The sequence below is a fragment of the Podarcis cretensis genome (assembly GCF_951804945.1).
Source record: "Podarcis cretensis genome assembly, chromosome: 16".
NCBI classification, from domain to species: Eukaryota; Metazoa; Chordata; class Lepidosauria; order Squamata; family Lacertidae; genus Podarcis; species Podarcis cretensis.
The window spans coordinates 5,170,498-5,197,962 of NC_137186.1; the positions used below are offsets into that span (position 1 = coordinate 5,170,498).

The following is a 27,465-nucleotide window of genomic DNA, read 5'->3' on the forward strand; positions in this document are numbered from 1 at the left end:
AGCATGAGCCATCAATCCAACAGGGAGAAGGAAATGATTTCATTCCTCTAGGACAGGAATCGGCAAACTCAGGCCCACGGGCCGGATCAGGCCCAATTGCCTTCAGGATCTGGCCCATGGACTGTCAGTGGATCGGCGTGGGGATTCTGATCATTCGGGCTGTGCCTTTTCCCCCCTGTGCCATTCCGTTTCCACCCCCTCTCCCTCACAAACACCGCGACATTGCCTCCTCCCTCCATCCTCCTGGCTTCTCCCCGCCCTGCCTACAGGAGGAAGGAGCTGGCTGAGCGCCATTTTAAGCAGCCCCTCTCTGGAGCCAGCCCTTCTGAACTGCTCATCTTCCCTCCCCTGCTGCTGCCCTGCTCCTCCTGTGGGCCAGAGAGCGCAGTGGATGAGCTCGCTCTGCCTACGCATGAGAAGCAGCAGTGGTGGTGGTGGCGGCAGCCCCAGGGAAGCACAGCAGCTGGAGGTGGAGGGTGGAGAGGAGGAGAACTTGCCCCCCTCGCCTCTTCCTCCAGCCCCCCCCCCGCCGCCGCTTCTCTGGCCCTCCACAAGGTCTGAGGGACAGTGGACCGGCCCAAAATTTTTTTGCCGACCTCTGCTCTGGGGAATAGCACTTTAGGCAGGAACTGCATGTGTGTTGCAGTATACCACAGCAACAGCACAGAAAAAGAATATGATACTGTTTTCAGGTTCCTGAGAACCATAGCTTTCATTCCTTCTAATCCTCACGGCCACTGGCTGCAAAATCCTGGCTCCCAAGCACTGCAGCTTTCATTAAAAAGAAAGAGAGGGAAATTGCTGGTCCTCTTATTTACAAAGATAAGGTTGGAAGAGTGAGCAAGAGCCGCTCAGATCTCAGAAGAGAGACTTAACTTTGGGGAAGGGGTGCAGCTGGCAGGGCATCTGCGTTGCATGCAAAGAGCCCCTCCACTCGCCTGCTGCCCAGCCATGAAGTGAAGCTGGGAAATGGTGTTGACCAGTCCAGCCACCTTCTCTTAAGACCGTAAGAAGAGCCTGCTGGATCAGGCCAGTGGCCCGTCTAGTCCAGCAACCCGTTCTCACAGCAGCCAACTAGATGCCTGCGGGGAACACACAAACAGGATTCAAGCACAAGAGCCCCCTCCCCTCTCCTGTAGTTTATAGCAAGTGGGATTTCTGTCTCTAACCATGGAGGCACAGAGCACATTCAGCATGACTAGTAACCATTGATACCCTTCTCCTCCGTGAATTTGCCTAATCCTCTTTCGAAGCCATCCATGTTGTAAAGACTGCGGAGAGAATAATTGGGTGCACCCTTCCCACCTTGGATCACATCTATGCTTCCAGGTGCCATAAAAAAGCTGCAGAGATAGTGCAGGATAGTACGCAACCCGGAAATGATCTATTTCAGCTTCTGCCTTCTGGAAGACGGTACAGGGTTATAAAGACTAGGACTAACCGCCTGAGAAACAGTTTCTATCCAAATGCGATTTTGGTTTTATATGCATTGTAAGGAGTCTGTATGGGAGTATATTGTATTTAAAAATGGAGTATCAGAGTTTTAGTGGCTAACCAGATTGGGATAGTTGGGATAGCACGTTTGTTGGGTTTTGAATGTCTTATGTAGATTTTTCAATTTCGTTGTTCTGTATGGGACAATGACAATAAAGATTATTGTATCGTATTGTTAGTGGCCATCGTGGCCTCCTGACTTTAACTATGTGCTCTGTGAAGAATTATTTTCTTTTGACTATCCTGAATCTTCCAACGTTCAGCTTCACTGGACGTTCCTGAGGTCTAGTATTAGGAGAGAGGGAGGAAAGACTTTCTCTAGATTTTATAAATCTTTATCCTTTCGTCCCTTAACTCGCCTTGACTCCAAACTGAAAAGTCCTCAGAAGCTGCCACCGTTCTTCATAGGGGAATCCTCTCCATCCCCTTGGTGGTTTTTGTTGCCCTTCTCTAAAGCTTTTGCCTCTCCTTCCCTCCCGGCGCCAGAGCACCCACCAGCCCCAGAAGCCCAAAGAGGACCCTGCCAAGAAGCCAGTTGCTGCCCCGCTCACCCCCAAGCAGGAGCCGGCCGAAGAGGAGCCCCCGCCGCCCGTCTCCAAGCTCTCGGAGTCGTCGTCGTCCTCTTCGGAAGACGAGGAGCCGCCCAGCTCCCCGGAGCTGCGGAAGAGCAAGCGGGGCCGCTTCCAGCGCAAGTCAGAGAGCGGAGGGCGCTCCCGGAGCAACGGCTGCACCTGCGGGATCTGCCACTCCTGGTTCCCGGAGAGGGACGAGTATGTCCTGCACATGAAGAAGATCCATGGGAAGGTGAGGGAGGAGCTGCGGGCGGCAGGGGGAGGATGGCAAGGGGGGACGGGACCGTCACCAGCATCTCTGGGTTTAAAAGGCCCAGGGAGAAGTACCTTGAGTGGCACCTGCGAGGCAGAAGGGACAGAACTTCATGGCGGAGGAAACTCCTTCGTTCCTATAATGCCATGCCCCTCTGTGTGCTCTGCTAGGAACAGAAGAACAGATCTCTGCCCCGAGGAGGCTCACAATCTAAAACTCAAAAGACACAGGAGGAAAATGAAGGGGCTTGGGGATAGAATTTGATTATTACGGTCACAGACCAGTTCCAGCTCACTTACAATATCAGGAAAATCATAAAACACAACAGGAATACATTGAATTGCAGTTGGATATAACAGAGACAATTCAGATATAGCGGCAGTTAAAAATATATCTTAAATCTTGATCACTAAAATATAACTTAAAATTGTCATTTAAAACCTTAATCATTTTGGTAGTACAGCCTGTTCCCCAAGTTTTATGGCAGTTGCACAGAATTTGGCCAGGGGCTGGGGGATACCTCAAAAGGATCACAACTCTTTCCCTTTACATTGTACTGAATCAGGTACGAGGCAGGTCTCTGCCCCTCCAAGAGCTTACAGGGAGTGGGATGGAAGCAGAGGGGAGAATTGCAGCAAAAAATATTTCCTTTGCGGATGCCGGGTTTAGAGGACTTGAGGGGTTGGGCTTTGGGGCAGAGGTGCTGGGGGTGACGTTTGCACTTATTTTGACTTGAGTTTCTTTCTGTGGCTTCTCTTCTCTGTGGTCCCCTGCTCCCCACCCCCACCCCACAGTGTGTAAAGAAGTTCCCCTGCCACCTGTGCGAGAGATCCTTCTGCTCCTACCCCAGCCTGCGGAGACACGTCCGCGTGAACCACGAGGGCATCAAACGTGTCTACCCCTGCCGGTATGGAAGGAGCCCATCCTCCTGGCCTCTGGGCTTGTTGGCGAGTCAGGCAGCACATTGTGTGTGTGTGTGTGTGTGTGTCGCCATGCACTCCATCTTTCCTGTGGGTGTGTTGCGCCCTCTGCTGTAAAATCAGGCAGTATGTGTTTATGTTTGCTTCTGTGGATTTGATTCAGCTGCCCTGGTGGTGAGATTTTAGATGATTTCAAGGTAATTTTCGTCAAGGGTTGACAGAACAGGGAAGGAGTAGAGTGGAGGCCTCTGGAGATATCCCCACCACGTCCTGAAGACAATAAACTTGTTTTGGAAGCAATTCGAGACTTCTCAGCACCCCGAGGTGAATCCCATAACTTGCGCAGAATTGTGAAATGCCCTCAGCTATGTTTGTCACAGGAGTCCTGACGAAAAGTACAGAACACACAGTGGGCAGCAGTGGGTTGAGAGATGATGCTGAGAGTGCCAGGCCCTGCCCCAATGAACTTACAGATCTAGATCTTGTAAGGGGAACAGAAGCTCCTCATCTGCACTCTGAGCTTTGCACTTCTCTTCCCAGCCTGCTCCTGAAGCACTTTGTAAAGCAGCCACCAGAACAGCCTTCTGTCTATTATTTTTATTTATTGAATTTATATAGCACCCTATTCCCGAGGGGCTCAGGGTGCTTCGCAGAATAAGATCAAGATATAAACCCACCTCCCTTCCCCTACCAGGCCGGGACACCACCTCTACTGGCTTCTCACTGCTCCCCCTTTCCTCCTCCTACCCCAGGTACTGCACGGAAGGCAAGCGGACCTTCAGCAGCCGCCTCATCCTTGAGAAACACATCGAGGTGCGTCATGGCATCAAGGTGACTGACGAGACCCGCAGCCAGGAGGTGCTGATCACCCGCATGGGTGCCAGGAACTCGCAGGTACAGGGGGTGGCAAATGCCTTGACTCGATCCAAAACCACTTCCCATGTTGCTATTTCCCTGCATGAGGACTAGAATCTTGCTTTTCTTTTAAGGGAGGGTGGATTCTTCAGTGACTGAGCCCTTGCCTGGCATGCAGGGGACACCCCCTGTCTGAAAATCTGGAGAGCCTGTGCCGCTCACTGCAGGCAGTGCTGAGCTACACGGACCATGGGCTGCCATTCTGACAACAGAGTTAACTCTTAATTTACAAACTCTATGATCCCTGCTGTTGCACCTGGTCAGGATTGTACTGCCCAGTAGGGTTTAGTTCCTCTCTGCGTCCCGAATCTTTGCCACACACCTCCCCAGGTCTACCCCACCACCCCTTTGCTCAGCCCTGAGGACTAGAACCATGCCGCTGCCTCTTGGTTTTTATCCGCTGAGAAGCAAAGATGCTCATGATGTTATTCTTGCTTGCATGGCTAGCAGGATCAGCCCTATGGCATGCTAGACACCAAGCCTTTATACACACACACACACACACACCGTATTTTTCGCTCCATAAGACGCACCTGACCATAAGACGCACCTAGTTTTTAGAGGAGGAAAACAAGAAAAAAAATATTCTGAACAAAACAGTGGATGTGTGATTTTTGTGGTTCATGCTGTGGCCACATGCATGTGATCTGATAGTGAATTTGGGATGACCCAATGCAAAAATCCTGAGGATCCATGTGGATCCGTGCTTTGTAACCACATTTTTGCACCATTGCAGCCCCAGGAAACAGTGGGTGGGTGGTTTTTTTTTTTTTTTTGGTGCAGGCTGTAGCCATGGACATGCTATGTGATCTGATGGTGAATTTGGGGTGACCCAATGTAAAAATCCTAAGGATCCATGGGGTTTTACCTCCCCACTCCCAGGCAGCCTCCGCTAGTGTCCCTTATCTCTCTTCCAATCCCACCAATCAGCTGCTTCCTTTCAACACCCCCTTCCCTCTTGTTTGCCTTAGTGTCTTTTCCTTAGCTAGAGCAGTTTTTTGCTCCTCCTTTTCTTTTAATTTCTCTCCTCATTGCTTTAGTCTTCCTGTTTCCTCCCTTTGCAAGTTTGCTGTCTTTACCTCCCCCTCCCAGGGAGCCTCCTTTACCTCTAGCGTCCCTTATCTCTCCCCCCCCCTCATTGGCAAACGATCAGGGGCTTTGTTTCAACACTCACTTCCCACTTTAAAAAAAAAAAGCATGATCTGCTTTTTGCCCCTGGGCAATTCGGCTCCAGGGACCACGCAGTCACTCCATAAGACGCACAGACATTTCCCCTTACTTTTTAGGAAGAAAAAAGCGTGTCTTATGGAGCGAAAAATACAGTATACAGTAGTATCTCGCGTTAAGTACTTAATTTGTTCCGGAGGTCCGTTCTTAACCTGAAACTGTTCTTAACCTGAAGGACCACTTTAGCTAATGGGGCCTCCCACTGCTGCTGCACCACCGGAGCACAATTTCTGTTCTCATCCTGAAGCAAAGTTCTTAACCCGAGGTACTATTTCTGGGTTAGTGGAGTCTGTAACCTGAAGCGTATGTAATCCAAGGTACCACTGTATATATAAAAATAAAGACTTCCATTCCCCGCCCCCCAGGCGTCTGGCCGGAAGCGGAAACTCTCTGACGAAGGGGACTCGTGCAGCGAGGAGCCGGACAGCACCACCCCGCCTTCGAAGACCCCCAGGGGTGACCGGAAGTTCCACTGCCGCAAGTGCGGCTACGTGGCGTGTTCGGCGGCTGACTTCCAGGAGCACATCCCCCAGCACAGGACAGGGGAGAGCGCCCACCAGTGTCGCGAGTGCGGACTCTGCTTCACCTCTCAGGTCTCCCTCAACCGCCACCGCTTCATCACCCACAAGAAGAAGCGGGGGTCGGGCGATGCTGGGGGCTCCAGCTCCCTGGGGGGCGACGCCGAGGAAGGCTCCCCGCCAGCCGAAGAGGGGAAGCTCTCCTGCACCGTCTGCGGCAAGGGCTTCGACACCCAGCTCAACCTCAAGACTCACTTCCGCACCCACGGAATGGCCTTCATCAAAGCCCGGCAGAACGTGGGCGCAGAGAACTAGTTTGGGGGGAGACAGGAGTGTGCGCACGGGAGGCTCTGCCTTGCCCCTCTGCCACCCAGGGACAGCGGTCGGAGGTTGATCAGCGCCCCGAGGTCTGGGTGGGAGCAGTGGTGAACCCCTCCCCCAATGCCTCACTTCTTAATAAGCTGTGATTGTGAAGGGGGGCGGCGGCAAGGAGCCTTATTTATAAGCAGCTGTCTCTGCTGTTGGCTTGGAACCTCGGTTGTGGGGTGTCTTGTTACTGTTTTTTTTAAAACTCCTTCAGTTTGGGGTTACACCATGGGGCAGAAGGCAAGGAAGAAGCATTACATCTGGTGGTTCTAAGGAATAGGACCCTGAGCCCCAGTGGATTAAAGCTGCTGTACGCAGGGCTGCCTGCCTTGCCCTTGCTGGCAAGAACTTCCCGTCGGCTTTGCTTGCTGGTCACTGGAAAAGGCAGGCGAAGCCTCGCGATGCTCCTATTCTTCCTTTCCAATTCCTCCTCCCTGCCCAGGGGCACAGGGGCACTAACCCATCCCAGTGCATGACCCCGTTGCGTTGCCCCCTCGGTGCTGCCACCGCCACCCTCCCTCCCTCCCCTCTGATTTTTGCCCCCTCCCACTCTTTCCACCACCCTCTTTTCTCCCCTCCAGGATTTCCAAAAGCTTCCTGGGTTTTAGTTCTTCTCTTCCCTCCTCGAAAAGAGGGATTCGTTTCAGCTTCACCTTTCCTGTTTTGTCGTCATTTCTTTTTTTTAAAATCATGTTCGCCGCTGCAGGACGGGAAGTCGCAATTTGCTACAGGTTAGTGCCTCTGTTCTCCCCTCGCCCTTCTCAGTCGGAATCATGGGTCGATTCTTCCGCCTCTCCGAAGCACGGCGTTTCCCTCCGCCCTGATCGTAATACTGACTCCTTTTTTCGTACATTAGCGCTACCCTTTCCAAGCCATTCCAAGGGGCAGAGTTTTAAAAAGCAAACCAAACACACACAACCCCCAACTCTATTGGTGTTTGGCTCACAGTGTGTGTTGTGTTGATGAGAATCCAGACCTGGGATTGGGGTTTATCTGGGGTGCCAGTCTCGCAACCCTGAGCACTGGGCATGTTGGCTGCTGGGAGTTGGGAGGCCAGCAGCGTTTGGGGAGAGCAGAGGCTTCTCCATCGCTGTCGGTCAGCAGCCATTGCCCCCTGTGTCCCAAACCTACCTGTCAAACTACGTGCCACCTCTTCCAGCTTTTCCCAAGGGGTTGAACGGAGAATGAAACCGGGGGTTAGGAGGCAGATGAGGCTCTGTGTCTTGGTGTGTCAGCTGAAGGGTGGTGGTGGGGATCTCCAGAAGGTTCAAAACAGGTGTGTGTGTGTGTGTGTGTATCCACAGCGATAACTTCCTAATATTTGGTGGCCAGGAAAATCCACTGCTGGGGAGGTGTGGACGGGAGACAGAGGGGGATGGTTAATATTTCTTCCACCCTCCCCTTAACAGAAAACGAAAAGGCAGCTGTAGTGACCAGATACATGTCTGATTGGCAACCCAGGTGGAGGGATACGGACACGGCTGTAACTTTTTCAGCTACAGCTGGGGGATTCAAACGCTTGCACACTTCTCCCCCCGCCCCTCGTATAAAATGCTGGTGCCCCATTTCTGCCCTTAATTGCAAAAGGGTTAGGAAGGCATCTCTTGACCCCGTCCTCAATCCGCTGGGACGTTTTGGGCCTGTGCTCTTCCGCCGCTTGTGTCCAATTTCAGTGGGGCTCAGGAGAGAATTTCACGATGGACAGTCCAGTCAATCTCTTGATTAAGGTCAATGACCCGTATTTAAAACAAACAAATCAAACCTTTGTGCAAATATATAACACACCTCTCCATCCTCTCTGTCGACACTTAATGGTATGCCAGCCTCCCCTGGCGGTTGGATCAGCTGCATTAATCATGTATTGACAAACTTCACTGCCAAAGGGGGCATTTGTCTATATCATGCTGATTTAGCAATTAATCATGATCTTGAGTCTCTGCCCTCACCCTCCACCTCAAAAACCCCACTGCCTCCAGAACCAACTTGAAGTCCCTTCTATAGATGATCATTCCGAGGTTTTGTGACCAAGAAAACAGCATATATTGCTGCCTCTTTATTCTAACAAACGTTGAGCCTCTAGCTTCATATTTCAATAAAGGTTTGGGAAGCGGCAGTTCTGTGCTTTTAAAAAAAACCCTCCCACAATCAGATCATGTGTAAAGGTGTGTGAGGGGGTACTTTTGTGCTTTGTCTAAAAGGAAACCATGGAAGGGAGTCTTGTAGATCTCTTTTAAAAATAATAATAATGTGCACAAGTGATTATTTTAGTAACTTGGATTTTCTTTATTTGTCTTTGACTCGTCACTAATGCTTATTAACCCAGCGTGTGTCCTTTAAACAAATCTGTTAACATACACTTTTTTTTTAACTAAAAAGGAAAACGAAAAAGGTAATGAGTGTTGTAATGTCCTGTTTCTGAAAATATTAGTTTGCACATCCGTTAAATTCGTTTTGGGGAGAGATAGAAAAGAGGGAGGCCCTAAATTGTCAAATGGTTAGAGTAGGGAGGAGGAGTTGACTGTGGCATGTCTAGGTCACTGTTTCGCAAACTTAAAATAATCTCACTCCCCTCCTGAGAAGTTTAGTTTTCCTGGCTTGCCCCTTCTCAGGTGAAGATAATTTGGGTGTAGTTTAAATAATAATGTTTTTAATCTTTGAATTGTTTTTTTGCAGCTTAAAAAAAAAGCCTGTGCTAAAGTAAAAGGAAAAAAAATCTGTGTACCCTTTGAAACCCTTTCACATACCCCTGTTGGGGGGCAGGTACCACACTTGGGGAAACACTACTCTAAAACAACCTTTGCCAACCTTGTGCCCTCCAGATGGCTGGGGGCTGATGGGAGTTGTAGTTCACAACACCTGCCTGCCTTAGGCCTCTCGCCTTTTGGCCATAGGGCTATTCAGACAGTAAGCTGCATAGCTAAATATCTGGAGGGCCACCAGCTTCCCATCCCTGAGCCAGAGAAGAAGGAGGAGGGTGGGGTGGCTGAAAGTTACGTTTCCGATCTTTAGACTGTTTTAACTTTTTTAATCCCAACCATAACGCATCACAGGCAAGAGCATCGGCCAGAGAAAGGGATGCTTTTTATTACTGTGTTCACACTTGCTTAAGAAGGAAGTACAGTGGTGCCTCGCAAGACGAAAAGAATCTGTTCTGCGAGTCTCTTTGTCTTGCGGTTTTTTCCGTCTTGTGAAGCAAGCCCTTTGACAGCTTAGCGGATTAGTGCTATTAGCGGCTTAGCGGATCAGCTGATAAGCGGCTTAGCTGATAAGCGGCTTAGCGGATCAGCTGTTAAGTGGCTTAGCGGATCAGCTGATAAGTGGCTTAGCGGCTTAGAAAAAGGGGGGGAGGGGAAAAAACCCGCAGGAACTCGCAAGACATTTTTGTCTTGCGAAGCAAGCCCATAGGAAATTCGTTTTGCGAAGCGCCTCCAAAACAGAAAACCCTTTCGTCTAGCGGGTTTTCCGTCTTGCGAGGCGTTCGTCTTGCGGGGCACCACTGTATGGCTCTTCATAGAACTGGGCTCCATCTGGTTCTCCCCATCTCCTCCTCCTTTGGCAGTGGAGTTGTAGATTCTGTGGGCAGGATGAGCACTCTGCTGTTGTGACCTACGGTTCTGAGTTCAAATGCTCCCCTCGCCCTCTCTGCCACCATCTGCTTTTAATGCCTTTTTCTCCCTTAGCACCAGAACTGGTTTTGGCAACCTTCCGCAATGGGTCTCAACCCCACTCCTGAATCTGCATGTAAGTCAGTCGTCCTCCACCCAATGGGATCCTACTTCCTAGTAAACATGCCAAGCAAGAGAGGCTGAGCGGTTAGCGAAGTGAGTAAGAGGGTGAGGGTTGTCTGTGGTGCAACAGCTGCACGCTCAAAGCCCCAGATACAGTGGCGTAGCATGGGTTGTCAGCACCTGGGGCAAGGCAAGTAATTTGCGTCCCCTAACCCGTGGATTTTAGCACTCGAGTGCGAGCGCCCCCCCCCCCAGATGTTGTGCCCGGTGCCCCTGCACCCCCCACGCTACACCACTCCCCAGATATTCAGTGGTACTTTGCACAGTCCTGCTGGGTGCAGATTTGAGAGGTGGGATTTCCACCCTAGCAGGGACATAGGATTCTGTTCTGTCTTATTTGTCTCCTCCTCAAGTCCAGCTTGGGAAATGCAGTGAAGATCCAAGATAAGGGCTGGAGAGGGAGCCAGACAATAACTTCACATTTTTCTCCCCTACAGAACTTCTGTAACATCAGCTATGTGATTGCAGTCCTCATAATGCCTTTTAAAAAAAAGTCATATCCACTCCACCATTATGTGGGGATGCTTTTTGAAAATGAGCTGTTTCACCAGAGCAGAATTGAGGGTGATGAGGAGGAAGATCAGTACTGTTTAGTTCCTTCTCATGAATCTTGTATGACAAACTCACTTTCCTATTCACCAGAAGCCCTTGATGGTTCTCCCCCGTGCCCCTCCTCCTAAGTAAAATGTGTTCATTTATTTTAGGCAACTTCTTGTCTCTGTTAAACACCTACTTAACTCATCTTGCCTCCCCCTTTTTAATTTAAAGAAAAAAGATTTTTTTTAAAAAAAAATAGCTAAAAGTGTAAATGATGTTTCATAGAACTTTCTTACCGTTTTAGGGGCTACGGAAGAGAATCGATTGCTTTGTAATTATTGAAGATTGACTTCCAAACCTATTCCCTCCTTTTCTTTTCTTTTCTTACCTTACCTTGCACGCACTTCAGTGCCTTTAGGTATATCTTGTGGGCTTTTTAAAAAAACAAAAACAAAAAAAGACGACTGAATTCTGTATATTTGTTTTCTAGCAGGTGAAAAATTACGGAGGGTCATGGGAGGTTCGGGGGGGGGTCGCGACTGTGAACTGAATATTATGCTACATTAAAAAAAAAAATTGGTCACTGAAAAAGTCTCTCAGGTTAACTCCTTCCACTGTACTGATAATGCAATTAAAAACTTCTAGTGGTTTAACCCCTCTTCAGACCTGGTCTTAATTGAAATTAATCCCTGGTGCTTTGATTTTACCTTTGCTCCTTCCTTCCACAGAGGGAGGGGGGCAAGAAAGAAATATCCTGTCATTGCTTTCCATGAGGCTGTGGCACCAGCTACAGTTTTGCAAAAGGGCTTTCTTTAAAGTCCCCGCGTCTCAGCAAAAATTTATGAGCAATAAAATTTGCAAATCGGGAGTGACGGTTCAGAGGCAATACACTCCTTCGCCATCCCAGGGCGGCTGCGAACGGGCCAGGACTGAAAAACAATACCTTCTCATCACCTGCTTCCCCCTGTGAACTAACCCAGCTCATCTTTTGTGGCTTCGGTTGAGTAATAAACCCCGTCCTGACGTGGAAGGAAGTCTCAAAAAGGAAACGTGTAATTAGGAGCTAAACCTGGCTCACTGTGAACGTCCGTGTGGCACCCGAGCAGGCTTTGCGGAGGGCATCCAAAATGTGCCGTTTGTGGGCCTGTCACCTCTGAGTGTGTCGTCCTGTCTGGGGTAGGAAGTATTCTATTATTTAGGCTCCCTCAAACTAATGGCTTTATTTTCCAACAAGGGAAAAACAGAGCCAAGAGACGTCTTAGTGGGCAAAATCTCTCGAGGGACCCCATTGCTCCCTCCAATCCATGATTTTGTCCTGTCTGTGATTACTGTATTTTTCGCTCCATAAGACGCACCTGACCATAAGACGCACCTAGTTTTTAGAGGAGGGAAACAAGAAAAAAAAAATCTGAATGAAACAGGGGATGTATGATTTTTGTGGTTCATGCTGTGGCCACAGACATGTGGTTTGACGGTGAGTTTGGGGTAGCCCAGTGCAAAAATCCTGAGAATCCATGTGGATCCGTGCTTTGTAACCACGTTTTTGCACCATTGCGGCCCCAGGCAACAATGGGTGCTTGATTTTTTGGGTGCAGTCCGTAGCCATGGACATGCTATGTGATCTGATGGTGAATTTGGGGTGGCCCAATGATGGTCCCAGTGAAGGCATTTGCTCCCAGTATGCACCCCCCCCTCTTTTTCCACTTAAGGAGTGCTTCTGGATCAGATCAAACCTCCATTAAGCGCACTTCCCTGTTTGCCACAGTGGCTAGAGAAACCCCCATCATGTGCCCATCGGCAGGGCAGGAGGGCAACTACACAAACACCAGGATTCTCCACACGCAGCCTCTGAAAACAGAAGTCTCAGGAAGACAGCCTCTCTCATAGCTGCCTTGCATCATACAAGCTGCCCTGGGAACCATTTTGGCCAAAGAGAGCAAAAATTAATGTAGATAAACGAATAAATGTAACTCATAGACTTCCTTTCTCTACAACTCTGAGCACTGCAACCTTGCAACGCCCAATGAGGGAGATCCTTCTAAGGTAGCTAAAGGTAAAGGTAAAGGTACCCCTGCCCGTACGGGCCAGTCTTGACAGACTCTGGGGTTGTGCGCCCATCTCACTTAAGAGGCCAGGGGCCAGCGCTGTCCGGAGACACTTCCGGGTCACGTGGCCAGCGTGACATCGCTGCTCTGGTGAGCCAGAGCCGCACACGGAAACGCCGTTTACCTTCCCGCTGGTAAGCGGTCCCTATTTATCTACTTGCACCCAGAGGTGCTTTCGAACTGCTAGATGGGGACAAAAACACAACGCCATTCCTGCACTTTTAGAACGGGTAATTCCAGCCTGTGCAGTCCCCGCTTCACGCCACACCTGCTGAAAATTCCTTTCTCAGCTGTTAAAAGGTGCAGGAGCCCTTTGGCAACGTCTCTTTCCAAGAAGCTTTCGCAATTTAAGCTTCTTGGAATTTGTAATCCCAGATTACCTGCTCTGGTTCCCAAAGAAGAACCAATGAAATGCCCCACCCCCCACCCATTCCACCCCCCTCCTTTTGGGAAATGTGTGGGGACTGCACTGCAGTGGGGTGGGGCAGGGCCTTTGCTGAGAAATTAGGCAGGATTCAGTGACCCACATTTTCATCAAATAAAACCCATTTACAGAAAAGGGTTCCTGATGCACATAATTTATTTCGCACGCAGGTTCTGTGGTCCCACTCCTGCTTAAATGCCAGTGCTTGCTTGGCCTCAGCAGGATTCTGCAGGGAGCTGCTGTGACTCCCGTACGGTCATGGTGCATATGCAGAATGCAAACCGCTCCCCCTGCGACAACAGGCTTTCTTGCTTAGAAGCTTAAAAACAAAAACCTGCCCGTTTTCATGGACAAAACGCCTTCCACTGGAGGGGTAAAAAGGGAGGTCTGTGCTTTCCCACCCTGTTCTTGATTTCAAAGTTCAGCCATGCTGGCATTGTCATGGCTTTCAAAGGCAGCCATTTATATATATAAAATAAACACACACACCCCTTGTCCTTGTGCAATGGAACAGAGAAAGGCAGGTGTCTCCCAAGCCATGAAGCAGCTCTTTTTGCTGGCCAAAGTTCCTTCTCTAGCCTGCAAAGTCCACAGCAGCTGGGGGAGGGGGGCAGTCTAGGAAGGGAACGCTGAGAGTCGTCTGCCCGCTTCAGATTTTCTCCACGTAGTTCCCCGGGAACAAACCTTCTTTGCCACGGATGCGGCCCTGCCACCAGCCGGAACGGTCTGCAAACAGGCGGAATAAGAGTCAGGAGCTCAGATACCGAAGAGCTCTGCTGGATCAGAGTCCCATACAGCTCCCGAATTTCCCAGAAGGAGCCGGCAGATAAGAGGACAGCAGAAGCAGAACATTCGCACTCCCACCTGCCGCTTGCTGCACCTGGTGCTCAGCTAGACTGGCCCTGCACACACAGGTTCCACCTGCCTCCGAGATCTTACGATGGGGATTAGGAACATGGGGGATCTCCAGATGTTTTTGGGCCATAGCTCCCATCACCTCCACTTAACACAGGGGCAGGGATGATAGAAACTGTAGTCAGTCATCATCTACAATTGATAGATCCAGCCAGTCATCAGGTATTCATTACTGCGGAAGCCACATTTTGTGGACCTTCTGTCTGAGATTAGACAGCCCCCACTGTCTTTTAAAAGCCACCTTAAAAAAATTTCCAGCAGGCATTTAAAGTCATTTCTGATTTTCTCTATTTATTAAGTTTATTGTACAACACCTGTAATTCGTAGAAATGTAGGGACCCAAAGGGTCATCTAACCAAATCCCGGCAATTAAGTGGCATACAAATCGTTGAAATAAACAAATAAGCCAGAGCTGGCTAATGTGCCCTCCAGATGTCTAAGAAAAATGGGTAGACCTTATTTAAAAAATACAGGAGTGGTTTCGCTAGAGCAGGCCATAATGGGTCCGTCTCATCTGCCATCTCGTTTTGGATGTGACTCTGAGCTAGACTGCCCCTGAACCTGGAGGTTCCAGTAGCTATCATGGACAACAGCCGCTGAACTCAAGGTTGGTCAGGGAAACGGGGTCCATTCAACACACACACCTCGCCAAGAAAAGACCGCTGAAAGCTTACCTTCCTTGATTATTTCAATGAACTCGTTGGCGTTGAAGCTGAGCTCGTCTGTATCTTGGGCGTCATAGGCGTACAGGGCCCTGCACTGGGGGAGGCATGGCTGAGGTTTGGGCTTGGGCTTGGGCTTTGCCCGGCCTCCTCCTGGGATGGGCTTCACTTCCTTGGACAGGCGCCTCTGGAGGCTGGAGAAAAGAGAGGTCAGCGTCAGGATTGCAGCAAACAGAAGCTCTCCCCACCTAATTCTGCTGAAATGATCTGCCACTTCCCAACCTCAGCCAGAAAGGAAGGCCCTCTCCAAAGCTGGTGGGGTGCGGGGAGAGCCTGTGGCCCTCCAGACGGGTCTGAACGACAACTCTGAGAACTTAAGAAGAGTCTTCTGGATCAGGCCACCATCCTGTCCTCAAAGTGGCCAAATGCCCTTTGGAACTTAGGAATCTCGATAGACTGCCTTTGGACCTGGGGGTTCCATAAGGACCTAAGAGCAGCCTGGCAATCTGGATCAGGCCCCATCTAGTCCAACCCCCTTCAGACCCATCAGCGAGCATGGCCAATGGTGAGTGACCATTATGGGACAGCTGCAGGTTTCCTGGCCTAAACGAGAGTCCTTAAAACAACGAAATATGCAAGTTAAAAGGTAAAGGGACCCCTGACCATTAGGTCCAGGCGTGGCCGACTCTGGGGTTGCAGCGCTCATCTCGCTTTATTGGCCGAGGGAGCCAGCGTACAGCTTCCGGGTCCTGTGGCCAGCATGACTAAGCCACTTTTGGCAAACCAGAGCAGCGCACGGAAATGCCGTTTACCTTCCCGCCAGAGCGGAACCTATTTATCTACTTGCACTCTGACGTGCTTTCGAACTGCTAGGTTGGCAGGAGCAGGGACCGAGCAACGGGAGCTCACCCCGTTGCGGGGATTTGAACCGCCAACCTTCTGATCGGCAAGTCCTAGGCTCTGTGGTTTAACCCACAGCGCCACCCCACAAGCTGGCTCCTTTCATGGCCCAGAGAGTAAGGAAACACACAGAAAAGACCTGAGCTACGTGGCAAAGTGCTGAGCTTGCCAAAGACCTGAGTTTTAAGGCAATATGTTTTTCTGGTTTGGGGGTGGTGGTGTTTTTTTGCAGCCTACTGCAGCCTACTTGCACCTTAAAACTGTCAATCAAATGGTTTAGGCAAAGCTCAAAGGAGTTGGAGGCAATGAGCATGAAAATCAGAAAAGGAAGGCAAGATTTAGTTCTGTAATCCAGAGTGCGAGAGAGAGAGAAGCAAAGTCTCAGTCTAGCATCAGGAAGGTGCGACGTCCAATGACCGTCTACTCATCTTGCTCACCCAGCCACGCCTTGGTCCGGGACGTTCATGAAATCCAAGTTCAGCTGAGTCGGCAGGACTTTCGCTCTGGGGCTGGCCCCCTGGCGGGGCAAACTGGGCTGCTCCATGCTGACCTGCCTGGTCATGGAAAGGCGCTGCTGGAAGGGGGGCCTGGTCCCCGCATTGCCACCCCCACGGTTGCCCCACTTTGACCCTGCCGGAGGCGGGGGGGGGGGGAGATAAATAAGAGAGAGTCAACGCCCGACCCTTTGCGAGGGGACTGTGGGTCGCCGTTTGGCTGGTTGGTTATTTCATAAAATCTACGCACCGCTTGATTGTAAACAAGCATCAAAGCGGTTCGCAAAACAATAAAATCCATAATGATGTACAACAATGCTTTAAAAACATACAGAAAGTTAGGGCTACTAAAAACAGATCAAAGTTCTCAGCAGCTTGGGTAGATTCCTCTTCACAGTTCTTGAGCACATTAATTATTATTATATTATTTATACCCCGCCCATCTGGTTGGGTTGCTCCTTTTTAACCACCCCCCCTCCACCCCAAATATTTTGGGTGTTAGGAGTTGAGTTTGTTCCCTGTCTTCCTGAATTCTTGAGTGTCCCCTCTGGAATATCCTCAGAGCAAACAGCAAAAGCACCCCCTGTAATTATTATTATTATTATTATTATTATTATTATTATTATTATTTATTATTATTTATACCCCGCCCATCTGGCTGGGTTTCCTCAGCCACTCTGGGCAGCTTCCAACAAAACACTAAAATACAATGACCTATTGAACATTAAAAGCTTCCCTAAACAGGGCTGCCTTTAGATGTCTTTTAGAGGTTTGGTAGTTATTTTTCTCTTTGACATCTGGTGGGAGGGTGTTCCATAGGCAGGTGCCACTCCCGAGAAGGCCCTCTGCCTGGTTCCCTGTAACCTCACTTCTTGCAATGAGGGAACTGTCAGAAGGCCCTCGGTGCTGGACCTCAGTGTCTGGGGCAGAACGATGGGGGTGGAGACGCTCCTTCAGGTATACTGGACCGAGGCTATTTAGGGCTTTCAAGGTCAGCACCAACACTTTGAATTGTGCTTGGAAATGTAACACAGCCTTCCCCAAACAGCTGCCCTTCAGATGCAGGTGGGGCTCTCGGCAGCCAGCAGGACCAATGGTCAGAGACGGTGATGGAGGCCGTAGTTTAATCCAATCTGGAGGGAGCGCCAGGTTGACCTGGGCTGTCCTAACTTCACATGCAATAAAGGTGTCTTCTCCTGAGGTTGTCAGGAAGAGACAAGCCCTTCTGGGATCCAGGCAGCTCTCCTAACCTGGCCTTTTAAAAATCTGGAGATGTCTGAATTCGAACCCAGGACATCCAGCACACCAAGGCTGGGAAGACGCCACAAGTGGGACTCTGGGAGAATCCTCCTCCCCACCTGGCCTGATCCCCGGAAGAGGAGACAATACAGGGCAGGATGAACCAACAGCATGACCTTGTACAAGGATGCAGAATGGGATCTTAAAAGGACATCCAGCCCAACCCCCTATCGCCGGTAGCTTCGCATGTTCTTGGATGCCCATGTGGGGGGGGGGGGGAATTGAATTCCTCCAATCCTGCCTCTATGCCCCCATCTTAGACAAGACCTCCCCCCCCCCGGAAAAAAACATTTTTTACCTGTTGTGTTCGGCACATTCCAGCCAGGTGAGGTTCCCTTGCCCAGGCTCCGACTTTTCCTGGTGTCTTTCCGGGTAGGTCCTGAAATCAGGGGGTCCCACTGTCAGCTCTCTGAGGGGAGGTGGCCCCGATCCCCTGGGAACCCACCCAGCATGGGGCAGCAGCCCTTAAAAGTGCCCTCAGAAGCGCCATCCGACTCAAAAGCTCGCCGGAGGTCAGGGCCGGATTTAGGTTTGATGAGTCCCTAAGCTACTGAAGGTAATGGGGCCCTTTATATGTCCAGCTGTCCTTTGACAACAACAAATTGTCGCTGTTTTCTGTGTTGAATATGTGCCATATGGTAATTTATGGACCTAATAGGTCCATACACTGCACAAAACACTGTTGCTGTATGTAGGTTTTATTTATCTTATATTTATTTATCTTATATTGGAAATGTACACCCAGTTTTCCCTTTAAATTTTTTTTTGGGGGGGGCGCAAGAGAGTGGGGCCCTAAGCTATAGCTTGTTTAGCTTACACGTAAATCTGGCACGGGCGGAAGGCAATCCACACCCCCAAAGACCTTGAGCCGGCAGTCATTACATCCCGATATCATCAACGCAAAATGGGAGATACAGGGTTGAAATCACGAATTTGAAATACCAGTTCCAAAGGTTTCTGGTGGGTCACTTAATAAGAGCGTGTTTTGCAAAGGCACGCTGCTATAAATTGTGTGTGGGGAGGGGTGTACGGGAATGCAGGCTTCCAGAATGTATTTTGGGGTTCTCGGGGAAAATTTAAAGGACATAAAATAACTAAAGAACTGTCTTGTTGACTTAGATCCATTAAGCAATATCTTGATCAGGGTCTATGGCTATTCCCTCCCCTCCGCAGGTCCTCTCCTCTTGGAAACAATAACCGTCACCCCCCTGTAAAATGTCCCCAGACTCACGGGCGTTGCGGGGCAAGCCAGGCCCGATGCTGACCACCAGCACTTTGCCGTTGTTGCGCAGGAGAGTCAAGTCCCCCTGGCAGATCTGGAACTGGATCTGGCGGGATCCGGCAGCCCCCCAGGGACCCCACCCGTCTTTCTTTACCTTGAACTCCAGCCTGGGGCAGCGGAGAGAAAAATAGAGAGAGGGAGAGATGAGAAAATGATATATATTAAAAGATAGCAGTCACTGGGTGACCTCGGACCACTCGCTATATTTTTTCCTAAGCTATCTGACAGGGTCGTTGTGAGGATAACATGGGGGGGGGGGAGATAACATGGGGGGTGGTTTTGCATGAACCAAACGCGTCACCCTGAATTACGTGATTCAGTAATTAAGTACTTAATTCATTCTGGAGGTCCGTTCTTAACCTGAGGTACCACTTTAGCTAATGGGGCCTCCCGCTGCCGCTGCACGATTTCTGTTCTCATCCTGAAGCAAAGTTCTTAACCCGAGGTACTATTTCTGGGTTAGAGGAGTCTGTAACCTGAAGCGTCTGTAACCCGAGGTACCACTGTATAAGACACCCCTATGTATAAGACATCCCCTCTTTTGGGGGACTCCAAATTAAGAAGACACCCCTCAGCACTACCCGTGTAGAAGACGAGCCCTAATTCTAAACCTAATTTTTTGGTAAAAAAAAAACCCTAGTCTTATACATGGAAAATACAGTGTGTGTGTGTGTGTGTGTGTGTGTGTGTGTGTGTGTGTATACACATACACATACACATACACATACACATACACATACACATACACATACATATACATACACACATACTGCATTTATTTTTTAAAAAAACCAAAATCCTTGAAGTGGTTTACAATATACCATCAAAAGCTACAATTTCAATAATACAAATACAGTGGTACCTCGGGTTACATACGCTTCAGGTTACATACGCTTCAGGTTACAGACTCCGCTAACCCAGAAATAGTACCTCTGGTTAAGAACTTTGCTTCAGGATGAGAACAGAAATCGTGCTCCGGCGGCGCGGCAGCAGCAGGAGGCCCCGTTAGCTAAAGTGGTGCTTCAGGTTAAGAACAGTTTCAGGTTAAGAACGGATCTCCAGAACGAATTAAGCACTTAACCCGAGGTACCACTGTATTGAATAAAACATTAACGGAACTGGCTTACAGCCTGTTGTTCCTTAATCATTTTATATGAAAGTCTGACTGCAATGGAATTTACTTCTCGGGGTGAAGTTGTGCTTAGGATCACCATAGACCACAGGCTAAGAATACAATCAGTCATGGTTGCAACAATAGCCCATATTCCATTTGCAGGGCTTATTTCGAACAATCCCTCTCCTGGATCAAATAGAATATTTGTATTTTAATCCAACCTCCCTCCCTCCAAGGAGTTAAAGGTAGGCACCCCCCCACACCTTTCTGCATCACCCCAAAAAGCGGTTGCGGGTGTTCATTGGTGGGTTGTCATAGTTCCACTGAAGCCTCCACACCCAGGCACAGTCTATCTTAGAGCCCTATAAGCAAAACCCACAGGAGAGGGCTCTCTCTCACCTTTGTGCCTGCATTCCCGGAGGCTCCCCACTGGAAGCAGGGACTCGGGCGACGTGGCCCCACCTTGTCCGAACCCACAGGACCATCAGTTTGGGTGTAATCTTTGACACCTCCCTTTCCATGGAGGAGCAGATTGCAGCTATAACAAAGGCAGCATTTTTTCATCTCCACCAAGCTAAGCAGTTGGCTCCTTACCTCTCTCGCCCTGGTCATGTCCACTGTGATCCACGCGACAGTCACCTCCAGACTGGATTATTGTAACTCACTCTACGTGGGGCTGCCCTTGAGACTGACCTAGAAACTCCAGCGGGTGCAGAATGCCGCAGCGAGACTTCTTACGGGGTCCTCGCCGTGGGATCACATTCACCCGGTGCTATACCAGCTGCACTGGCTCCCGGTGGAGTACAGGATCAGGTTTAAGGTGCTGGTTTTAACCTTGAAAGCCCTATACAGCCCAGGACCCTCGTACCTACGGGACTGCCTCTCCTGGTATGTCCCACGGAGGACCTTACGGTCTTCAAACAAAAACATCTTGGAGATCCTGGGCCACAGGGAGGTTAGGCTGGCCTCGACCAGAGCCAGGGCCTTTTTGGTACTGGCCCCGATCTGGTGGAATGCTCTGTCCCAAGAGACTAGGGCCCTGTGGGACTTGACCTCTTTCCGCAGGGCCCACAAGACGGAGCTCTTCCACTGGCCAAGGCACAGTCTGAGCCCCTCCTTTGGTAATCCTCACAGAACTCTAGCCCAATGATTGCCATGAAATTGATTTTGAATGATTTTAGAATGAATTGATTTTAGAATGCTATGTTACTTTTATTATTGTTAGCCGCTCTGAGCCCAGCTTCGGCTGTGGAGGGCGGGATATAAATAAAATTATTTATTATTATTATTATTATTAGTATCATCAACTAATACTCTCAAGGCAGCAGCGCGGCTACTCACTGGTTGCTGAACTTGACTGGCAGCTGCTTCTGGGTCGTTTCCTCGTAGCGCTTGTAGAGCAGGCTCAGGAGCTCCGTCTTGAAGACCGACTCCAGGACGCTGTCGTATTGGGGCTCGTGGATGATGATGAAGTCGTCCTGTAAGGTGCTTGGGTGAGAGAATATGGGAGACAGAAAGAGAGCAAGGACTTTAAAAAGCCAAAGGAGAGCCTTGCCTGCTGCAGCTGGATCAGGTCCAGACACCCATTTAGTCCAGAATCCTGTTCTGACAGAGTCCTAAACACCTCTCTGAACCTAGGAATCGAGGTAGACTGCCACTGGACTGGAGGTTCCATCATAACATCAGAAGACCCCTGAAGCTAGACCACCTAGTCCAGGAATCCTGTCCTCTCGGGGGTAAAGTCTGCAAACAGGACGCAAACTCAGCCGCGCTCTCCCTACTTGCGATTCCCACCAACTGATATCCAGCAAATTGCCTCCGACTCGGGAACTGTATTATTCTTATTTCAGTTTCTTACCCACCTTTCACCATAATGTCCCAGGGCAGGTTACACTCATTTTTAAATATAAACATTAAGAAACGGTTGGGAACAAATTAGCCTCAAGAATATCATCAACATCAAGGGCGCATTCAGGCCAGAGTCATCACGTTTAAAGCACAACGGAGCCACTTTAAACCGTCATAGCTTCCCCCCAAAGGATTCTGGAAGCTGTCATTTATCAAGGGCGCCTCATGGAGCTACAATTCCTGGAGTCTCTCAGGAAGAGGGATTGGTTGTTGAACCACTCTGGGAATTGTAGTTCTGTGAGGAGAATAGTGGGTCGTCTGCTAATAATTCTTTTTTAAATACACATTCTTATTCATTTTTTAACATATCATTTCCAACAGTCATTTAACATAATTTCTTATCTTAACAATATTTTAGACTTCTGTCAACAACCTCTGAAGATTTTCTGTTCTTTATCACTTGTTCTGCATTTCTTAATTTCTCTGTTACTTTTAATTATCATTAACTAATAATTCTCTTCATAGTCTCTCCTAACAATTCTCATCACCCTTAAACTACATCTTTAAACTACAGGAGCCTTTGGGGAAGACACAACTGTTGGTTGGCGCATCACAGCTCTTTAGATATGTGGTGTGAATGTGGCCAGAAACACAATCAACGTGCCCATGTGTCCATTCATTCCAGTGGGTCTACTCTGAGTAAGTCTAGCATCAGCTGGAACCCTTGGGGCACAAAACAAGTGACCTGGGAGGATTTTGAGGGCCAGGCAGAGATGCTTGGAGGGCCACTCCTGTTCAGTATAGAAGGAGGAGCTCCAATACTCTAGGCTCCCCACAACTCCCTGACCTCCCCCCAGCCCGTTGTCGTCGTCACTCACCTCAGGGACACCGACTGGACCCGCTCCACCTCAATCTGCCTCTTCAGGACCTCCCTGATGGCTCCTTTGTCTGGGCCCTGCTTCACCTTCTCGCGGCCGATCAAGTAGAGGAATTTGGGGGTCAGGATCAGGTCCCGCTTCACTGTCTGTAGGGGAATTATGAAAAACGGGTCGTAAGAACATCCAGCAGAGACATCACCTTGCCAACAAATGTCCGTATAGTTAAAGCTCTGGTTTTCCCAGGAGTGATGTATGGAAGTGAGAGCTGGAACATAAAGAAGGCTGATCGCCGAAGAATTGATGCTTTTGAATTCTGGTGCTGGAGGAGACTCTTGAGAGTCCCATGGACTGCAAGAAGATCCAACCTCTCCATTCTGAAGGAAACCAGCCCTGAGTGCTCACTGGAAGGACAGATCCTGAAGCTGAGGCTCCAATACTTTGGCCACCTCATGAGAAGAGAAGACTCCCTGGAAAAGACCCTGATGTTGGGAAGGATGGAGGACACAAGGAGAAGGGGACGACAGAGGACGAGATGGTAGGACAGTGTTCCCAAAGCTACCAGCATGAATTTGACCAAACTGCAGGAGGCAGTGGAAGACAGGAGTGCCTGGCGTGCTCTGGTCCAGGGGGTCACGAAGAGTCGGACACGACTAAATGACTAAACAACAAGAACATCCAGCCCGGTTCTCACATTGGCCAAACATCCCAAAGAGTTTTGGAATCTAGATAGACTGCCACTGGGCCTGGAGGTTCTGTAAGAAATTAAGAAGGGCTGGCTGGATCAGACCAGTGGCCCACCTAGTCCAGCCTTTTGTTCTCGCAAGCTTTCTGCATTCCTTTGTGTAAGAACCTCTCGCGGGTGTAAGGATAAAGGCTAAACACATATTCATAAACAGATGAACATCATAACTCTAGCAGAAGATCCCAAACTTCTTTGTAGGGTCTGCATGAGTGCTGGACACGCATGTGGGTTCAGGAAAATGCTTGCAACAATATTCAGCAATGTTTACTGCCTCCGACGGGGAGGCAGAGCCCAGGCAACAGGGCAGGACTCAGAAAGAAAGACGGGGCTATAAATAATAATAATAATAATAATAATAATAATAATAATAATAATATTTTATTTATATCCCGCTCTCCCCAGCCGAAGCCGGGCTCAGAGCAGCTAACAACAGGAAAATGTTGCAGAAAATGCATGCAGAAAGATGGCCACAAAAAAGGACTCTCGCAATGTCCCGGCTCACCTTGAAGCGCCGGTCATACTTGACAACCGTGTCAGCAAAATCCACGCGCTCTCGCCGGCCCACGAAGCGGCGCAGCTCAGGGTGGGTCTCCAAGCCGATGTAGTCGCCCATGAAATTGCGGTTGATGCTGTTCCGGCGACGCTCTTTCTTGTTCAGAACAATGTTGGACGCTTTGCAAGATACAAGCGAGAAAGAAGCTAGGCCTAGCTGCGGCCAGGCACTCTGTGTGGGCTCAGAGACAGTTTCCCAGTAGTCACACAACCCAGCGGCTAAGCCCTGCTGTTATGTACTAAGCTTGGATCCTAGAACAATAGGCAAGTAGGATCCTAGAATGCAACAGCTGATTGGCCTGCAGGAAAAGACCAATCAGGCTCCAGGAGGGAAGCAGAATCAGCCACTCAGACGGGACTCATTGTGCAAATAATGTATATAAAAGCCTGAGGTTTGGGGGGCAATTAAATCACTGTTCTACAAGCTGCAATAAAGAGCATGAAATGGACTACAGGACTCCCAAGTATATTTCACCTTAGGCGCACTTTTGGGGCACTGCGCTACCCAGAGTTCAAATCGCGGAGAAAAATTGCTACTAGCCCTTGTGCCACCCCACCTGATTTTGGACAAATATGGCCCCTCCTAAAATCATGGAACTGTAGAGTGGGAAGGGACCACTTGAGTCATCTAGAATGCAGGAGTCTTTTGCCCAACACGGGGCTCAAACCCAGGACCTTTAGATCAACGAATCTCATGCTCTACTAACTGAGCTAAAATAATGGTCAAGGCTGCTGTCACAAAAGCCTTCTCTGCCCCCTCCTCCGTAATTCAAGTGCTGGTGTCACTGGCCACACGGCTCCTCCTTTGGGATGTTTGTGGAGCAATGAGGGGACGTCCCACCCCCCAAAATGCTCCAGCTCAGCTGGGCCAACTAGAAAACAGCTCACCTTCTTCCCTCATCTGAATGTACTTCCGGACGGCCACGTGTTTCCGCCACGCCTGTTGGATGACGCGGGCGTAGCCGTCGTAACGGCGCTCGCGCATCTCCTCCAGGAGGAAAAGCTGGAGAAGGAGGGAAGGGGAGATGAGAGGGAGATCAATCAGGGTGGCATTGCCAGGGGCAGGAAGGGGTCAGCAGGCTCCAGAAGGAGCTGCCACTTCCTTCGCAGAATTGCAGAGTTGGAAAAATGAAAATGAAATGAGCTCCAATCTGGAACAGGCAGGGACCAATTTAACGTTTTAGACTTGAGGGCGTGAGAATGTTTGGAAGCTGGAACTTACGACCCATCTCAGCTTCCCACTGGGGTGTTTGGTCAGCCACTGGGAGAACAGGGGGCTGGAGGAGCTAGACTTTCGCCTTATCAAGCGACAAGGCTGCTCTTATATTAAGGCTGAAAGGAGGGAAGGACGAAAAGGGAGGGAGGGAAGGAAGGAAGGAAGGAGAGGGAGGGAGGGAGGGAGGGAGGAAGGAAGGAGAGGAAGAGAGGAAGGGAGGAAGGAAGGGAGGAGAGGAAAGAGGGAAGGAAGGAAGGGGAAAAGGGAGGGAGGAAGGGAAGGAAGGACGAAAAGGGAGGGAGGGAAGGAAGGAAGGAAAGGGAGGGAGGGAGGAAGGGAAGGAAGGACGAAAAGGGAGGGAGGGAGGAGAGGAAGAGAGGGAGGGAGGGAGGAAAGGGAGGAAGGGAAGGAAGGAAGGACGAAAAGGGAGGGAGGGAGGGAGGGAGGGAGGGGGGAGGGAGGAAGGAAGGAAGGAAGGAAGGAAGGAAGGAAGGAAAGGGAGGGAGGGAGGAATGGAGAGAGGGAGGGAGGGAGGAAAGAAGGAACTTGAGCACAGCCATCTTCCTCCCTGACTTCCCCCTCGGAGCCTCTGCTCCTCCCTCCTGCCCTCACCGACTCTGGAGCTTTGATGAAGACCTTCGTCCGCCCCAGCTGAAACTGGTCCAGGTCCATGTTGACAGATTTCATCAGGTGCACCACGCCCTGTTTCTCGTCCCCTCGCCACAATGGCCACGTCTCTGGGGTCAGAATGGCGTACCTGGGAGAGAGAGAGAGAGAGAGAGAGAATGTGCCTACGGGGGTTTGTACATGTGAAAGTGGGGAGGATGGAAACAGGTTTTGGGAATGGTCCAGCCCTTTCTGACCGGCGCCTCCTTCCCCTCGGCTGCTTCTGCATAGTCCAAAACTTCGTCCCCATCAATAGGGGAAGCTTTCCCTGATGGTCCACAAAGACCGAACTTCCGTCAAAAGGCGAGGGGCAGAGTAGGGTGGGCTTTTCCTCTGGTCAGTTGGCAACCCCAGAAAGGACACAGCACAGCACACAAAGCCTCACCTATGGAGGAACTTGTGAAAGACCCTTCGGTAGGCGTAGCCGGCTCGGCGCACCCGGATATTCTCCCGCAGGCCCAAATATTCCACCTGGTGCTTCACCCTGGGGGAAGGAGCAGAAATTGAGGGCCACAAGAACAATGGAAGCAGCCTCTTATTGTCCTTCCCATAGAGAACACAATAACTTTGGATTTGCTATAGTTAATTGTTCGGCATTACAATAAACAGTGAGAGATCTTAGAAGTTTTCTGAGGCCTACATAGGAGAAGGAAATTAGAACTGCTTAATCCACCTATAAGAGAACCAGGAGGGGTGTACCAGCCAATTTAGGGGGGGTGGGCATTTTCTTTCTCCATATTTCCTACTAAGGAGTTAATACAGAAGTTGAAGAAAGTAGGTGCAAGGACGCAGCCTTGTTTAACACTATGGTAGGCTCGGATTTCCTTGGATAAGTGGCCCTGTCGGTCACACCTAACCCAGACCCGAGTGTTTTCGTACAAACTGCGGATGAGGCAGAGTAGACGTCTATGTTTGAGGCGCTTAGTTTTTTAGATCAAATGGGAGGTTGGGGGAATGGGGGGAGGAGAGACTGCCTGACCTTCTGGCAACAGCTGTTCAAAGATAGACTGCGCCTGGGCACAGAAGTTCCATTGAGCCTGATTGGGCTATGTCACAAAGAAGAAAGTGGGGTTCCCCTCCCAATTTATGGGAGAAAGAGCAGAAGAGGCAAAAAGCCCCTTGGCTGGATCCGAGTGAAGGTCTGTCTCGTCCAGGACGTTGTTTCACGGGCAACAGGGAATTAAGAAGCACTCCTTTGTCACTACTTTCTGTGACATTCAGGGGTATAGTGCTCTTGGACATGGAGGTTCTTTTAAAAGCTATTATATTGAATAAGCTTCTCATCCTCCTCAAACTGAGCACATAGGGGTGTTTGAGAGAGTGCTGTGGGTACCCACCCACCCAATTGCTTCTGTTCCCCCTCTGACTTAGCCCCCACGCACTGAGAGATGCCACACTCCTGTCCTTTGCTACTCCAAAAGATCTGGGTTGAGGAATTCACCTGTGAAAGACCATAGAGGGGAGAGAGAAAGCGGGACAGAGTGCCCCTTCCCCTCACTTCCTCCTTCCATTCCGTGAAATTTTCGCATGACGAATCCGGCCTTATCCCCTCCCAGCCAAGGGAGCAATGAGTGTGTGTTGGGAGCAAAGGGAGCTTTGTGGCTCCCAGGAAACACCCACCGGCACCACGCTGGTGACTCCCGCCATGCTGAAATGGGTTCATTCAACTCATTTTAAACCCAGTTAGAAGTTTGTAGGGGATTTAAAACAGAATACCAGGGCACCTTCTCAATATGCCTGAAGGAGCGTCTTCACCCCCATCATTCTGCCCGGACACT

General features: G+C 49.9%; 2 protein-coding genes across 4 annotated transcripts in view; one reads left to right on the forward strand and one right to left on the reverse strand.

The window, feature by feature from the left end:
* The window catches only part of ZNF687 (zinc finger protein 687), a 36,169-nt gene extending 24,926 nt beyond the window's left edge, over positions 1 to 11,243 (forward strand). For both annotated transcript variants that reach the window (XM_079957908.1, XM_079957909.1), the window contains exons 6-9: positions 1,981 to 2,298; positions 3,114 to 3,226; positions 3,992 to 4,133; positions 5,747 to 11,243. In XM_079957908.1, the coding sequence (XP_079814034.1) occupies positions 1,981 to 2,298; positions 3,114 to 3,226; positions 3,992 to 4,133; positions 5,747 to 6,214 (1,041 nt within the window). In that variant the 3' untranslated portion in view covers positions 6,215 to 11,243. The remainder of the gene's footprint in view (positions 1 to 1,980; positions 2,299 to 3,113; positions 3,227 to 3,991; positions 4,134 to 5,746) is intronic.
* Positions 11,244 to 13,257: 2,014 nt separating this feature from the next.
* Positions 13,258 to 27,465, reverse strand: part of LOC307205510 (unconventional myosin-Ie-like) — a 48,266-nt gene continuing 34,058 nt past the window's right edge. For both annotated transcript variants that reach the window (XM_079957952.1, XM_079957953.1), the window contains exons 18-28: positions 26,073 to 26,171; positions 25,634 to 25,778; positions 24,694 to 24,808; positions 23,756 to 23,925; positions 22,512 to 22,657; positions 21,127 to 21,273; positions 18,621 to 18,778; positions 17,688 to 17,768; positions 16,034 to 16,226; positions 14,709 to 14,890; positions 13,258 to 13,845 (exon numbers count right to left, since the gene is read on the reverse strand). In XM_079957952.1, coding sequence (XP_079814078.1) covers positions 13,769 to 13,845; positions 14,709 to 14,890; positions 16,034 to 16,226; positions 17,688 to 17,768; positions 18,621 to 18,778; positions 21,127 to 21,273; positions 22,512 to 22,657; positions 23,756 to 23,925; positions 24,694 to 24,808; positions 25,634 to 25,778; positions 26,073 to 26,171 — 1,513 coding nt within the window. In that variant the 3' untranslated portion in view covers positions 13,258 to 13,768. The remainder of the gene's footprint in view (positions 13,846 to 14,708; positions 14,891 to 16,033; positions 16,227 to 17,687; positions 17,769 to 18,620; positions 18,779 to 21,126; positions 21,274 to 22,511; positions 22,658 to 23,755; positions 23,926 to 24,693; positions 24,809 to 25,633; positions 25,779 to 26,072; positions 26,172 to 27,465) is intronic.